Source organism: Artemia franciscana, unplaced genomic scaffold, assembly GCF_032884065.1.
Source record: "Artemia franciscana unplaced genomic scaffold, ASM3288406v1 PGA_scaffold_108, whole genome shotgun sequence".
NCBI lineage: Eukaryota > Metazoa > Arthropoda > Branchiopoda > Anostraca > Artemiidae > Artemia > Artemia franciscana.
Window position 1 is genome coordinate 1 of NW_027062611.1, and position 17,107 is coordinate 17,107.

Sequence of the window (17,107 nt, forward strand, 5' to 3'; positions counted from 1 at the left end):
CTTGAGGCTGCTTTTTTGCTAAAATATTATCAAATCTTGGCTCGATGTCACTAACGGCAATTATAAGGTCATTTTGTACACTCAGTCTGTTTCTGTGTTTGGTTTTGATCAATGACATTGCCGAAAATGACACTTCACAAAGGTAAGTGGATCCGAATGGTAACAAAGCAGACATGGCGATTTCACTTAGTTCCTTGTATTCTCCTTTCACCTCCAGCCAAAACTGGGAAACAGTTACATTTTGAAATTTCAGTTCTAAGGCGCGATCACAGGCAAGTTCGATCAGATTCTCTGTAAGCTTGTCACTAAGACCGGAGCTTGAGGTCACGTCTTCAACAAATGGATTTTGGATCCAATCCTGCGTTCTATCTTGGTTCATAATCGATGGGAAATATGACACAAGTTCATCTAGCAACTTTGTCAGATGCTCCCGAATACAATCACAGATTGTGTTGAGGTTATCAATTTCACTATCGTCCGCAAACTTGTCAAGGGTCGGGAAGACACTAGCGCTGTTTCTTTGAACCTTTTTAAGCCAGAACTCCAATTTCTTGATGAAAGCACACATCTTCGAATTCAGGGAGAGTTCGTCCGTCCGGAAACCTTGCATTGACAGATTCAGTCATTCAGTTTGTCGAAAATATCCGCAAGATAGGCCAGCCTGCAGACCCAGTCCTGGTTTTCAAAAAGTGAACTGAATGCAGATTTTTGCTCCAGAAGAAACATATGAACTTCTTGTCGAAGCTCGAAAAGTCTGTTTAAAATCTTCCCACGAGACAACCAGCGAACTTCTGTGTGCAGAAGTAAATGTTGATGTTCTGAACCCATCTCTTGGCACAGCAACTTGAACATTCTTGAGTTCAGTGGTCGGGCTTTGATGAAGTTGATCACTTTTACAGCCTCGTTGAGGGTCTCGTGCAGATGTGCGTTCATCCTTTTCGATGCAAGAGCTTGCCTGTGAATGATGCAGTGCAACCACTTCACCTTTGGATTTTTCTTCCTTATCCAGGCCATGAGCCCATTATTCTTCCCTGTTAGGGCGGCATCTCCATCACTTCAAACTGATAGACACCAGTCCCACAAGATGCCCCCTTCTGCGAAGAATTTGTCAATCACCTTGAATATTTCTTCTCCTGTTGTTCTTGACTGTAGGTTTTGACAAAACAGAATATTTTCTCTTATGTCAGAACAATCTTGATATCGAACAAATACGATCACCTGGGCTTCACCTGACACATCCGTGCTTTCGTCAAGCTGTAACGCAAACATCTTCGTCAACTTTATTTGCTCAATAGCCTGCATGACAATATCGCTTGCAATGTCTTCTATCCTTCTTGAAATGGTATTGTTCGACACAGGTATAGACTGAAGGGCAGTAGCAGTTTTCGTGTCAAACATTATTTCACTGACTTTCACTAGTGCTGGTAATATCAGACATTCGGCGATGGTGTGCGGTTTTTTCTGTTTCGCAACTAAATATGAAACAGCATACGAAGCCCGGAGAGCCTTTGAAGAAACTGATGCCACTTTTGCAATTTCCAAACAGTTACTAGCGAATGCTTCTTGTTTACGCTTGAAAAACTCTATGGGCTTACCGACATGAGAAGGGTGCACAGTACTGAGATGCCGGTTCATATGCGCAGGTTTCATGGAACTGTTGGCCATGACTTGACCACAAAGAACGCACTGTGCATTCACTGGATCAGACTTTGTCGCACTAAATCCGAGCCCTAGGTATTCTGACAAATATCGACGCACTTTGACCGATGATTCGTCATATTTCTTCTTCTTAGGTGCAGGTTCAGAGTTTTGGGTACCATCATTCGGCTTCTTGTTATTCCTGATCAGGAATCTATCCATCTTTGTTTGCAACCACAATTCACGAACTTCGTGTTTCAACAGATGACAAGATACTGAACCCGCTGAGTTTAAATCGAGACCTTACGGCTATGGAGAAAAATTAGCGGGTTACTGAAAGCGAAAGTTTTGAAAATGAGTCTGAAATTACGTACAATGGGTTATGTTATCTGATTTTGAGGGAAATGTTGGAACTGAGTCAGAAACAAGTTTTAAAGATGTAGACTAAATTAATTTTGGGACCTTCGCGTACCCCCTGCGAGGGTTTCGCGTACCCCCTGGGGTACGCGTACCATCGGTTGGGAACCACTGGTCTCAGCTACTGACCTGAACACCATTTCCAACCGGTACTCCTTCGTGTGTGCTGACAACTCTTTCCATAATCCAGTCAATTACATAATTGAAAAGGATGGGGGATAGAACGTCACCTTGTTTTACTCCTGGGTCTACAGAAATGTTTTCAGACTCTTCACCGTAGGCCCGTACCCTCATCTGCCTGTCATAGCATGCTTTCGAAAGCTGTACAAAGTGCGAAGCTATTCTTTACTCTTCTAGGATACGCCAGTGAACGTCTCGCTCAACTGATTCGAACGCTGCTATGTAATCGATGAAGGTAAGGATTATCGGCAAACCATATCTATGGCACTGCTGTAACTGCAGCCTAAGGATAAAAATTTGCTCGGTACAAGAGGCCCTGGTTCGAAAGCTAGCTTGTTCTTTTCTCATTCTCTCTTGTCGGGCCTGTTTAAATATATTCAGGAAAAGAATGGCAAACTACTTTGCCGCACTATCAGTGAGAGTGATTCCACGGTTGTTCTTACATTCTGACTTGTCCCTCTTCTGAAGAGAGAAAGAAGGATTAAAACTTTCCAGTCCGTCAGCAAATTATTTTCGGTCTAAATCTTTGAGATGAGCTGGGGTAATTTAATCAGTAGCTATTTACAGTTCTGGAGGCAGACCGTCATCACCAGAAGACTTGTGGCTCTTCAGTGAACGAATTATATTTTTTCATCGATGTCGGGGGGGGGGGGGGGTTCGAGACAAACTTCATAAGGTGCTCGAAGGACCACTTGAAGGATTATCTGTGGATGATGTGACGAATTCAAGAGCTATTGAAAATATTCCTTTCATCTTGAAACTCTCACAGACAGGTCTGTTATTATCTGCCCGTCCTCAAGGCGAATGATCTCATCGAGTTATTACTTTCTTTCAGTAGCCTGTTTCAGTAATTGATAGAGTTTACGGGTGTTCTGTGCCTTAGATGTGACTAGTCTTAGTCACAGCTTTGTTGGGACTAGTCTACAAACTATTGAAAAGGAATAACCATTGATAAGTCATAAATAGTAATACATTTCCAGTCCATCAGGAAATTCTTTTGGTCTAAATTTGGTCAAATAGCGGTTTGAGTTGAGCTGCGACGATCCCATCAGCAGCAATATATAGTTCTGGGGGCAGACCGTCTTCACCAGGAGACTTGTGGCTCTTCAGTGAACGAATGGATATTTTTTCCATCGATATCAGGGGGTTCGAGACAAACTTCATAAGGGGCTCGAATGCCCACTGGTAGGGTTATCTCTGGATGATGTGACGAATTTAAGAGCTATTTGGAAAATTCCTTTCATCTTGATACTCTCGCAGACTCATCCATTTCTCTCAGTAGCCTGTTTCAGCAATTTATTGAGCTTACGGGTGTCGTGTGCCTTAGGCGCGACTAGTTTTAGTCACACCTTTGGTGGTACTAGTCTACAAACTATTGAAAAGGAATAACTGTTAATAAGTCATAAATAGTAATAAAAACTATTTCTAACAACTTCTATTTCCTTTCCGAGCAAGTTTGCCAACAGGAAAAGTAAGTGACCTAGAAGGGGAAAGGGTTTTGGTGGGGGGGTCAAATTATAGGCTATTGAATTTTTGTTCCTTTAGAAAGCAGTAAAACCCATTGTAGTAAATCTTAGTATGTAAGGAATTATTTTCTCGTTTACTATTTTCAATGTTCCTATATATTTTAAAATGAGCTGTAGTTGAGCTGACCTTCCTAATGTTAATTTGTATACCTAATATTTATTGCCATCTTGACATTTGGTGAGTTGTCCAATATTCAACTTTTGAGCGCAATCTTTGTTAGTTATTACATAAAAAAACTAGTTTTTTTAACTGAAAGTAAGGAGCGACATCAAAACTTAAAACGAACAGAAATTACTCCGTATATGAAATGGGTTGTCCCCTCCGTAATCCTTCGCTCTTTACGCTAAAGCTTTTAATTGTTTTAAAAAGCAGAATTGTGGCAAAGAGTCAAATTTTAGCGTAAAGAGCGAAGGATTGCGGAGGGGACAACCCATTTCATATACGGAGTAATTTCTGTTCGTTTTAAGTTTTGATGTCGCTCCTTACTTTCAGTTAAAAAAAAACTAGTTTTTTTTATGTAAATTCTGAACGTTTTTGAATTAATGCATGTTTGATTTTGGCTCTCCATGCATAAATTATTAAAATGAAATTTGCATATTAATTCCTTTTTTGGCTAAATGGCTTTCTCTTAGTTTTGATCAGACGATTTTGAGAAATAAGGGGTGGGGAAGGAGGCCTAGTTGCCCTGCAATTTTTCAGTTACATAAAAAGGCAACTATAGACTTTAATTTTTAATGAATGTTTTAATTAGCAAAAAATATACGTAACTTAAGAATTAACTTACGTAACAAACTTTTATATTCTTAAATTTTTATTATGTATATGAGGGGGTTTGTACCCTCGTTAGTACCTCGCTCTTTACACTAAATCGTAAGTTTTGTCCCAATTCTTTAAGAATGACCGCCGTAGAATAAATAGTTGAAATTACTGAAAATACTATATCATAAAGAGCGACGTATTTATCTCCTCCTAAATACCTCGCTATTTATGCTAAAGTATTTTTAGAACCCCTCATATGCGTAATAATCTCTGTTCGTTTTAAGTTTCAATGCTACTCCTTGCTTTCAATTGAAAAAACCTTTCCATGTTTATTTTTTCATTGTTTTTTTATAGTAATTTTAGAAAATCCTGCGCCCTTTTCATTGAATTTCTGTTCCCCCATGACATATTTCTCCAAGGAAAGATCCTCCCCTCAACCCTACCCCCAAAATCAAAAAAATCCCCCTGAAAACATCTGTACACTTCCCAATAACCATTATTATATGTAAACACTGGTCGAAGTTTGTAACTTGCAGCCCCTCCCCCAGGGACTGTGGGGGAGTAAGTTATTCCCAAAGACATAGTTATTATGGTTTTTGACTATGCGGAAGAAAATGGCTATCTCAAAATTTTGATCTGTTGACTTTGGAGAAAAAATGAGCGTGGGAGGGGACCTAGGTGCCCTCAAATTTCTTTGGTCACTAAAAAGGGCACTAGAACTTTTCATTTCCGTTAGAATGAACCCTCTTGCGACATTCTAGGACCACTTGGTCGACACAATGACCCCTGGAAAATTTGTCTTCTGGCAAAAAATACCAAATTCCACATTTTTGTAGATAGGAGCTTGAAATTTTTGCTATACGGTTCTCTGATACGCCGAATGCAATGGTGTGATTTTCGTTAAGATTCCATTACTTTTAGGGGGTGTTTCTCCCTATTTTCCAAAATAAGGCAAATTTTTTCAGGCTCGTAACTTTTGATGACAAAGATTAAATTTGATGAAACTTATATATTTAAAATCAACATGAAAATCCGATTTTTTTGATGTATATTTTAGCATCAAAATTCTGTTTTTTAGAGTTTCGTTTACTATTGAGCCGGGTCGCTCCTTACTACAGTTTGTTACCACGAACTGTTGGACCAATTAAACTGAATATCTATGCTATAATTTTTGAAATTAGAAAAGATAGAACCTTGGAATACCAGCATTTCTATCCGCATGATTATTCTGGCAAAAGATACCTGCTATTAGTAGATAATAATTGAGAACAAATTAGAGTTGATGTTGGTTTTATTAAACTCAATTTCTCCTCATTTTAATATTCTTTCTAATTAAAATTTTCTCTTAATTCTGCTCCCCCCCCCCCTAGATCCCGAAAAAAAAACCTTTATGGAATTTTCAGTGTTTTCATAAAAAAAGAAAAAGGCAATCAAATTTCTACCCTCTAGATTTTGAAACATGTATTTTGACACGCTCCCTCACCCCTAAATTTTCGTGAATTGATTCGAATGTAGTTATTCATTAGCTTTTTTATTGTGCTTTTAATCTCTAAATGAATTATTACCTTTATAGCCACAAAATCCTCCATTCGCATTTGCTTATTCTGTTTAAGAAATAAGTATTTTTATTCGTCTTTTCAGTCTTTTTTTTTTACTTTTCTCCGCACCTAAAAAAATGTGAAGAAACGCCAGACGGTGTGGTGGTTTTTTTGTTGACACTAGCTTCTTTTATCAGTCATATAAGTAAACCAAACGGGGTACTAAATATTATAATTTGTGTTTAGCATTTATTATGTTCAAATTTACTTACTTAGGTGCATCTGACTGTGCAGTATCACAGTATAAATATATTTAACGAACAGTAGCAAAAAGTTCAAAATAAACAGTTCAAAATAGGGATGAAACCTTTTTATTGACAGTGAACAGATATAAAATTTAACTGGATATTTCGAACAAATATACGGTGTTCATTTTGCCATTTGCCATTGCCATTTTTGCAACGTGCGTGAAGGCGAGGTCACGAAGTGTGGCTTAGTTTGGGTTGTTTTAGATGTGTTTCAAAAATCTTCAATGGAGAGTATGACTTTTTGCTACCTTTTGTATATGTTTATTCTGTGGTGCAGTTCCTTAAGCTGAAATAGAATAATCCAAACACAACTTACATTTAACTTACAAATTTCTGTGTTTTAAAAAAAATTCTAAGTCTATTCTGAGTCGCCATGAAATGTTCTAACAGTTTTTCAGAAATTTTCATTGCTTATAGAAAAACATGACTATGTAAGTACCCATGTAAAAAATAACATCAATCAAAAAGGATCACTTTCCACGCGGAAAACTTTCAAGTAGAATTAACTTAATTTTTTCGCATGTTGACCAATGGTCTGCGTTGCGCAGGTATCGATCTCCTGATTCAATTCCTTCAGCCGGGATTGTAATTGATGATTGGGGGCAAATCATCCGAAAAAGAAACGTACCGCTTCATTTCTAATTCAAGGCTTAAAAAACTTTTTCGCCAATGATGGCCAATGATCTGGATTACACAGGTCCCAATCTCCTGATTCAATACCTTTGGCTGGGAGTGCAATGCGTGATTAGGGACAGATCATCCGACAATTGCCTTCTCCCCCCCCCCCTCCAGATTTCTCTGGGTGTCCATTTAAAGCTGAGTTGACTCTGACTTAGCTTACAGAGTTACACCGTTGACCCCTATTCGAAACCAAACAACCAGCAACACCAGGAATCGAACCCCTTACCTCAAGGCTTGGAGCACGTCCATTCGGCACGATCCAGACTTGGAGCACGTCAAGTCTGGAGCACGATCCATTCGGCTAGGATGGCTCAACTCAATGCTGTTTCCAAATATAAACAATTGCCATATCTATTGGGTTTCAGTCTCCCTCTCCTAAAGGGGTCAACCCTAACCTATATTGAAAAGTATATTGTTTCGAGGTGCACGTAACCTAAAATTATACATCTCCATTTTGTTTATTTTTATTCGTCTATATATTCTTTCTATTTTTCAGGAGCCAAAAGAGTCAAAATCCAGCAAAGAAAAAAGTAAGGAGTGGAGCTCTGTTAAATTAGAAGGAGGAGAGGATGAAAAAGACAGAAGAAAACAAAAGAAATACGATAAAACCAAACATGTGGAACCTGAAAAGGAAGAATTTCGCATTGTTACTGACAAAGTAAAAGAACTGATAGAAAAGGACAAAGAGAAAGCTAAAGAGCTAGATAAAAATCATAAGAGTGACGAAAAAAGTAAAGAGAAGATGGAAAAAACCGAAAAATTTTCTAAACAAAAAACCGAGGAAAAGTCACATCTAGTAGAGAAGGAAAAGCCGAGTAGAGAAAAATTCACAGGGGCGAAGAATGAGCAAAAGAAAGATGATAGAAACTCTAAAAGTGAGGAAAAAAAGAATAGTGAACATAAAGAAAAAAGGAAAAAGGATAATGAATCCAAAAGCTCTGAAAAATTGATAAACATTAAGCATTCAACAGACAAAAAAGAAGTAAGAGACCAAGTTACAGTTGAGCAACAGGATATTGCGCCTAAAGTGAATACAGAATTTAGAGATATTATTAGAGAAGGTGTGACAGAGATTTTACTAGAGAATAAAGTGAAAGTGAAAAAAGACTCAACTACATATGTATCGGCGATTTCACTGAGCTCCACCTCCCAGGTCTTTAGCGGCTATAGCTCTCAGACACTGTCAATAGAACAGAAAAAGTTTAAAGCCCCAAGAGGTAACAAAGAGGTAAACAACAACCAAGAGGTAATTAATGGTAAACCATGTTCCGCCTCCAAAAATGAAAATGATACTAAAGTAGAGGGCAGAGACTCACCCCCATCAGCTGAGAATGTAATGAAATCTAAAAGATCTATCAAATCAAATGTAATTGAGAGAGAAAAAAAATTGGTGAAGAAGCAAGCGATCGCAGCTGCTACCCTGAAGAAACACTCATCTCTTTCAGGACCCTCAGCCTCGTTAGAAGAAGGCGAAACTGTTGATAATAAACCAACTTCAAGGATTTCTCTGTCTGCTCAGAAAGTCGAAAGAAGTGTACCTAGTGAGCAACCTGTAATACTGGCACATCTTCATGAGCTAGTGGACCTACCTCCACTACTATTGTCAGAAGATTCATCAGATGAAGAGGTGAAAAAATCTCCGAAATCGGTTCCGCGTGCTCGAAAGACCAGCTTGTTGGGTAAAACTAGCATGTTTTTTAGTAGTGATGATACTTTTGAGTCTGAAAATGACAAACCAACTTCTATTTTAGTAAAAGAGAGTCTGAACTCTCAGGTATTTAGCAGCGATAGCTGTCAGACACTGCCAACAGAACAGATAAGGTTTAAAGACCCAATAAGTATCAAAGAGGTAAACAACAACCAAAAGGTAATTAGCTGTAAACCATATTCCTCTAAAAATGAAAAAGATGTTAAAGTAGAGGGCAGAGACTCGGCCCCAGCAGCCCAAAATATCATGAAAACTAAAAGGACTATTACAACAAATGTTATTGAGAGAGAAAAAAAAATGGAAGATAAGAAGAAGCAAGCAATCTCATCATCTCTTTCAGGACCTTCAAATTCGTTAGAAAAAGGTGAAATTGTTGATAACAAGCAAACTACAATGATTTCTCTGTTCGCTAACCAAAACGATATAAGTAAGCCTAGTGGCATGCCTCCATTACTGGCTCACGTGCCTTCACTACTGCTATCAGAAGATTCATCAGATGAAGAGGTAAAAAAGTCACCAAAATTTATTCCACGTGTTCAAAAAACCAGCTTGTTGTGTAAAACCAGAATATTTTCTAGTAGTACTGATACTTCTGAGTCCGAAAGTGACGAGCCACCTTCTATTGTAGTTGAAGAGAGTCGGTGTCAGAAACGACCTCGATATGCCTCATCAGAGAGGTGTGTTTCGCGTATTAAAAGAGTCACATCCCTAAGAATACCTCCTGAAACTGTTACCACAGATCATAGAGACTACACTGAGACTAAACCTGCTGAGGTTAGGACAGATCTTGAGAAGGAGTTTGCTGATTCGTCTAGCCTGGCAAAAAATTATTCGGCGAAAAAAACGTCATCAAAAGATGTCATTGAAAAAGAAAAAAAATTGATGGATAAGAAAAGGCAAGAAAAAGGAGCAGCTAAGTTGAAAAAACGTTTATCATTTCTTTCAGAATCCTCAACCTCTTCGAATACGTCTTTCGCTTTAGTAAAACAGAGTCTGCCTCAGAAACGACCTCGAGATGCATCATCAGAGAGGTGTGTTCCACTTCTTAAAAGAGTCCCATCTCCAAGATTACCTTTTGAGCCGGTTATTAGGCAGGAACCCGTTACACCAGTTCACGAAGACTACCAGGAGACAAAACCTGATAGACTCCAGTGCAAAGATTACAATAGTGAGTTTTCTAACCCATATAGGTTCACGAAAGATCATTTGGAAGACTTAATGGAACTACAAAGGCGTGTTTCCTCAGTGTCTGATCCTAACACTGCCCAGAAAATTGTTGAGATTGTAGAGGAAACTGGATGTTTTGAATATACTGCGAAGACTTTTGATTTTAATGCTTCCAAACTAGACGTTGTGACTGTCCGTAAACTTAGAAACCTTTTGAGTTTTTGACCTATGGCTGCGATAGTTTTTTTTTAATTTTTGACTAATTTGTTTATTTATGCTTCTAAATTTTATTACGAATCTCGAATTAGGCTATAATTATTATATAATAAACTTTTTCCGTCCTTTTATGGATAGAATAATTTATTTTTGTTCGATTAGGAATATTCCCAAAAAAAGCCACAGATTTTTCTTTTGAATCCTGATGGAACTTTGACCTTGGACTAACCAGAGTCTCACTGTGTACTTGGTGAGAACTAAATTATTATTATTTTAACTGTCTTAAGTATAGGGTCCTTCAGACCAACATCAGATTGTTCTAAACGTGCTGAGGCCAACGCAACTTCACCGGTTCAGCCTCCAACCTCATTTATATAAACCTCTACTCTTTATCCCTTCCCATGAAGTTCCCTTTCACTTTAAATAATTTCTTCCCACCCTTCAGGGACGACCTGCTTCTTATTTTGTGTCTGATGGATGACCAAATAGCCCAATACTTGGCACTCTGTCAATCAGTCCTTGGCAATCTATCATCCGTAAAACGTTACATTACAATCTTTACCTTTTTTTCATTTTAGTTCTAAAAATTGACATCGAATGATATTTTTCGTACAGCTTATTAGTTTATTGACGATAGTTGATCTCTGTCAGTATTTCTTGATAATGCCTCCTAAAAACCTTTAATCTTACACTACCTTTCAAAGCGCCCATATTTCAGAGTCACGCTTGAACACTGTCATGACAGTGACTTCCAATATAGTAATCTTAGTTTGTAGAGTTATTTTTGTTGTCTTCTAATTTTTTTTAACTGCAGAAAGAGCAGTAGTTTTCTTGCAGAACATCCCCCCTTCACGTCCCCAATCTCCCATTCCACCACAGGATGCTCTATGTTATATCAAACAGTTCGTGGTAACAAACTGTAGTAAGGAGCGACCCGGCTCAATAGTAACCGAAACTCTAAAAAATAGAATTTTGATACCAATAGCTACATCAAAAGAATTGTATTTTAATGCTGATTTTAAATATATAAGTTTCATCAAATTCAGTCTTACCAATAAAAAGTTACGAGCCTGAGAAAATATGCGTTTTTTTAGAAAATAGGGGAAAACACGCACTGAAAGTCATAAAATCTTGACGAAAATCACATCATCAGATTTAGCGTATGAGAGAACCCTACCGTAGAAGTTTCAAGCTCTTATCTACAAAAATGTGGAATTTTGTACTTTTTGCTAGAAGGCAGATCACGGGTGCGTGTTTATTTGTTTTTTTTTTGTTTTTTTTTTCCAGGGGTGATCGTATCGACCCAGTTGTCCTAGAATGTTGCAAAAGGGCTCATTCTAACGAAAATGAAATGTTCTAGTGCCCTTTTTAAGTGAACAAAAAATTGGAGGGCACCTAGGCCCCCTCCCACGCTAATTATTTTCCCAAAGTCAATGGATGACAATTCTGAGATAGTCATTTTATTTAGAGTAGCTGAAAAACCTTATAACTATGTCTTTGGGGACTACTTACTACCCCACAGTCCCCGTGGGAGGGGCAACAAGTTACAAACTTTGACCAGTGCTTACATATAGTAATGGTTATTGGGAAGTGTACAGGCGTTTTCAGGAGGATTTTTTGGTTGGGGGGAGGGGTTGAGAAGAGGAGGATATGCTGAGGGAACTTTCTATCGAGAATTTGTCATGGGGAAGAAAATTGTCATGAAGGGAACGCAGGATTTACTAGCATTATTTAAAAAAACAATAAAAAAATAAATATGAAAAAGTTTTTTTCAGCTGGAAGTAAGAAACAGCATTAAAACTTAAAACAAACAGATATTACCCATATGAGGGGCTCACCTCCTCCTAATACCTCGTTCTTTACGCTAAAGTATTTTTAGTAATTTCTACTATTTATTCTACGGCTTTTGTGATTCAGGGGTCATTGTTAATGAATTGGGACAAAATTTAAGCTTTAGTGTAAAGAGCAAGGTACTGACGAGGGGGCGAAGTCCCTCATATATGAAATAAAAACATGAGAATACAAAAGTTCTTTACGTAAGCTAATTTATAAGTTACGTAAATCTTTTACTAATAAAAAGATTCGTAAAAAATTAAAAGTTCTAGTTGCCTTTTTAATTAACCAAAAAATCGGAGGGCAACTAGGCTTCCTCCCCCGCTCCTTTTTTCTCAAAATCATTCGATCAAAATTATGAGAAAGCCATTTAGCCAAAAAAAAAATATGCAAATTTCATTTTAATTATTCCTCTGGGGAGAGCCAAAACCAAAACATGCATTTATTCAAAAACATTCAGAAATTAAATTAAACAAAACAAGTTTTTTTAAATGAAAGTAAGGAGCGACATTAAAACTTAAAACGAACAGAAATTACTTCGTATATGAAAGAGGCTGCTTCCTCATCAACGCCCCGCTCTTTACGCTAAAGTTTTTTACTGTTTTAAAAAGAAGAATTGAGAGAAAGAGTCAAGAATTGAAAGAGTCAAGAGTCAGAATTGAGAGAATTGTGAAGTACTGTTTAAATTGATCAAATACCAGAGAAAACAGACATTTTAACCGTTTTCAGCAAAAAAGATCCTCTTTCTAGAATGTGTTTGTTTTTTATATTCTCAACTCCGTAAAAACACTGCTCGGACATGCAGCGTTCAAAATCGAGCTTTTAGTATTTACACCCAAAGCTCACACTGTCCTTGTTCATTTCGTTTGCACCTAGCATTACGCTTAAGTCGTTCAAAGCGTCTCAACCGTTCTCCTCTTGCCTACGTTCAAGTTAGAACGTCAGTAACAGGATATAACGCTGTAGTTTTTAGAAACTCTTGCGGTGTCTCATATGGAACTATTGTTCCACTACCTAATTTCACTGGAACTTTACGTTTCCGGGTTAATTCATGACCTCTAAAACTACATTTATTAAATAATTCTGAGCTGTGAATGCAATTATGAAGTACCATATGACACCTACAACGTGTACTTTTGTTAAAAAAAGCTTGCTTTTTTTATTTAATGTTTATCTTTAATATCTTAAAAAAGCTTGCTTTTTTTATTTAATGTTTATCTTTAATATCTTAAGTATTTAATATATTTTTCATTTAATTTCACAGGTTGAAACAAGAATGACGCATGGCAAAGTACACGGGAATATGGGTTATATATTTGCATACTAGGGGGGGGGGGGGTAAACTACAGTGGAGCTGCAGTCAAAATATGTTGACTCACATTATGAAGTAGGTCTAAGAATCGTTTTTTAACACATTTCTTTCTCAGCCGCCTCAATTCTATACTAATAAAAATTTAAGGAGGGGGCAAGTTTTTCTTCTTTTTTCCATCAAAATACCAAGTAAAAATTTATTTTTGAAATCCAGGGATGGGGAAAATCCAGGAGGCAAATACCCCTCCCCCCTTTGATTGGCGCCACTGGAATTAGTTCCAAATTGCAACAAAAGTGTAATACCGTTCAATACTTGGGAGTTTAGGTTCTTAGATCTCTGTAGGTCTGAATTCCTTCGGAAATGCCCTATGGGACAGTCTAGACCAAGTATCAAATAATTTCTTAATCTAGCTTAAAACGCTAGTTTCTCCCTCCAACTTCCCCCAATGTAAACAGTTCTGGTCGGGATTTAAAAGAAGAGCTCTGACACATGAATTCCTTACAAACATCAAATTTCATTAAGATCCGTAAATTAAAAATACCTGAATTTTTCTATTTTTTCCGAATTAACCCCCCCCCCACTCAACTCCCCCAAAGAGAGCGGATTCAGTCCGGTTATGTCAATCACGTATCTAGGACTTGTGCTTATTCTTCCCACCGAGTTTCATCCCGATCTCTCCACTCTAAGCGTTTTCCAAGACTTCCTGTTCCCCCCCCCAAAACTCCCCCAATGACATTGGATCCGGTCGGGATTTAAAATAAAAGGTCTCAGCTACGAAGTCCTTCTAAATATCAAATTTCAAATTCTCTCGTTTGTAAGTTAAAAATACCTCATTTTTTCTAATTTTTCCGAATTACCCTGCTACGACTGCCGAATTTCATCGTCCTAGCTTATCTGGAAGTGCCCAAACTAGAAAAACGGGGACCGACAGAAAGACCGACAGAAATTGCGATCGCTATATGTCACTTGGTAAATACCAAGTGCCATTAAAAACGAGCTGGGATTAATTAAAAAATTATCTGGTCGAAGTAAAGAGCGAATTTGAAGCTTAAAACGATCAACAATTTTAAAGTTACTTAATGAATTATAGTTTTTCTCCAAATTATTGGGGGGTCAACTTACCCCCCCCCCCCCAAGGACGCCACTGCCTGCGGGCTAATGTGCTTTTAGTCAAAATAAAAGGGTTAAGAATTGAACCTCAATAATTGCTTCAGTTTTATTCTTCACTGTCAAAACAGAACTTGGTTTGGATTCTAGAGATTTCTTGGCTTTAATTCTAGAGATTTGTTTTTTTGTTTTTGTTATGTTTCTTGTTTTGTTTTCTATTATCCCATTCATTTTTTTTCTTAATTGATTATCATACTCCTATTTTGGTGATCTTGTTTCCTGATCTTACGTCATCCTGCCTAGCTTTTTTCTTGGTTCAATCAAAGTGTTTAGAGCTTATGTTAAAAGTGCATAAAAGTCAAAAGTGCTTTACTGAAATTTCTTTCTGCTGGCATTTTCCTGCTAAATAGGACATTTTTCGGCCAAATAGGAGATTTTTCTGCTGAGTAGGGCATTTTCCTGCTAAATAGGACATTTTTCGGCCGAATAGGAGATTTTTCTGCTGAGTAGGGCATTTTCCTGCTAAATAGGACATTTTTCGGCCGAATAGGAGATTTTTCTGCTGAGTAGGGCATTTTCCTGCTAAATAGGACATTTTTCGGCCGAATAGGAGATTTTTCTGCTGAGTAGGGCATTTTCCTGCTAAATAGGACATTTTTCGGCCGAATAGGAGATTTTTCTGCTGAGTAGGGCATTTTCCTGCTAAATAGGACATTTTTCGGCCGAATAGGAGATTTTTCTGCTGAGTAGGGCATTTTCCTGCTAAATAGGACATTTTTCGGCCGAATAGGAGATTTTTCTGCTGAGTAGGGCATTTTCCTGCTAAATAGGACATTTTTCGGCCGAATAGGAGATTTTTCTGCTGAGTAGGGCATTTTCCTGCTAAATAGGACATTTTTCGGCCGAATAGGAGATTTTTCTGCTGAGTAGGGCATTTTCCTGCTAAATAGGACATTTTTCGGCCGAATAGGAGATTTTTCTGCTGAGTAGGGCATTTTCCTGCTAAATAGGACATTTTTCGGCCGAATAGGAGATTTTTCTGCTGAGTAGGGCATTTTCCTGCTAAATAGGACATTTTTCGGCCGAATAGGAGATTTTTCTGCTGAGTAGGGCATTTTCCTGCTAAATAGGACATTTTTCGGCCGAATAGGAGATTTTTCTGCTGAGTAGGGCATTTTCCTGCTAAATAGGACATTTTTCGGCCGAATAGGAGATTTTTCTGCTGAGTAGGGCATTTTCCTGCTAAATAGGACATTTTTCGGCCGAATAGGAGATTTTTCTGCTGAGTAGGGCATTTTCCTGCTAAATAGGACATTTTTCGGCCGAATAGGAGATTTTTCTGCTGAGTAGGGCATTTTCCTGCTAAATAGGACATTTTTCGGCCGAATAGGAGATTTTTCTGCTGAGTAGGGCATTTTCCTGCTAAATAGGACATTTTTCGGCCGAATAGGAGATTTTTCTGCTGAGTAGGGCATTTTCCTGCTAAATAGGACATTTTTCGGCCGAATAGGAGATTTTTCTGCTGAGTAGGGCATTTTCCTGCTAAATAGGACATTTTTCGGCCGAATAGGAGATTTTTCTGCTGAGTAGGGCATTTTCCTGCTAAATAGGACATTTTTCGGCCGAATAGGAGATTTTTCTGCTGAGTAGGGCATTTTCCTGCTAAATAGGACATTTTTCGGCCGAATAGGAGATTTTTCTGCTGAGTAGGGCATTTTCCTGCTAAATAGGACATTTTTCGGCCGAATAGGAGATTTTTCTGCTGAGTAGGGCATTTTCCTGCTAAATAGGACATTTTTCGGCCGAATAGGAGATTTTTCTGCTGAGTAGGGCATTTTCCTGCTAAATAGGACATTTTTCGGCCGAATAGGAGATTTTTCTGCTGAGTAGGGCATTTTCCTGCTAAATAGGACATTTTTCGGCCGAATAGGAGATTTTTCTGCTGAGTAGGGCATTTTCCTGCTAAATAGGACATTTTTCGGCCGAATAGGAGATTTTTCTGCTGAGTAGGGCATTTTCCTGCTAAATAGGACATTTTTCGGCCGAATAGGAGATTTTTCTGCTGAGTAGGGCATTTTCCTGCTAAATAGGACATTTTTCGGCCGAATAGGAGATTTTTCTGCTGAGTAGGGCATTTTCCTGCTAAATAGGACATTTTTCGGCCGAATAGGAGATTTTTCTGCTGAGTAGGGCATTTTCCTGCTAAATAGGACATTTTTCGGCCGAATAGGAGATTTTTCTGCTGAGTAGGGCATTTTCCTGCTAAATAGGACATTTTTCGGCCGAATAGGAGATTTTTCTGCTGAGTAGGGCATTTTCCTGCTAAATAGGACATTTTTCGGCCGAATAGGAGATTTTTCTGCTGAGTAGGGCATTTTCCTGCTAAATAGGACATTTTTCGGCCGAATAGGAGATTTTTCTGCTGAGTAGGGCATTTTCCTGCTAAATAGGACATTTTTCGGCCGAATAGGAGATTTTTCTGCTGAGTAGGGCATTTTCCTGCTAAATAGGACATTTTTCGGCCGAATAGGAGATTTTTCTGCTGAGTAGGGCATTTTCCTGCTAAATAGGACATTTTTCGGCCGAATAGGAGATTTTTCTGCTGAGTAGGGCATTTTCCTGCTAAATAGGACATTTTTCGGCCGAATAGGAGATTTTTCTGCTGAGTAGGACATAGCGCTATTTAAGTTTTTTAAGTTCATAGTACTTATATCTG

The 17,107-nt window shown here is 38.1% G+C and overlaps 2 protein-coding genes across 2 annotated transcripts; one reads left to right on the forward strand and one right to left on the reverse strand.

Annotated features, from left to right (window-relative positions):
* Nucleotides 1–2,464: 2,464 nt before the first annotated feature.
* Nucleotides 2,465–13,027, forward strand: LOC136041152 (enolase-phosphatase E1-like). The gene is made up of 3 exons (XM_065725683.1): nt 2,465–2,470; nt 7,545–10,119; nt 12,849–13,027. The coding sequence occupies exons 1-3, from the start codon at nt 2,465–2,467 to the stop codon at nt 13,025–13,027; spliced, it is 2,760 nt and encodes a 919-aa protein (XP_065581755.1).
* Nucleotides 13,028–14,732: 1,705 nt separating this feature from the next.
* On the reverse strand, nt 14,733–17,066 carry LOC136041150 (uncharacterized). Its single transcript, XM_065725680.1, has one exon. It carries the CDS (start codon nt 17,064–17,066, stop codon nt 14,733–14,735), a length of 2,334 nt encoding a protein of 777 aa, XP_065581752.1.
* Between the last annotated feature and the right edge of the window lie 41 nt (nt 17,067–17,107).

Bases quoted from the DNA above. Each gene is read 5' to 3' on its own strand.
- LOC136041152 (XM_065725683.1), top strand. The intron at 10,120-12,848 runs GTAAACTTAGAA...GTTTGCACCTAG, and splicing joins ACTAGACGTTGTGACTGTCC to CATTACGCTTAAGTCGTTCA.
- LOC136041150 (XM_065725680.1), bottom strand. From the start codon at position 17,066: ATGTCCTACTCAGCAGAAAAATCTCCTATTCGGCCGAAAAATGTCCTA.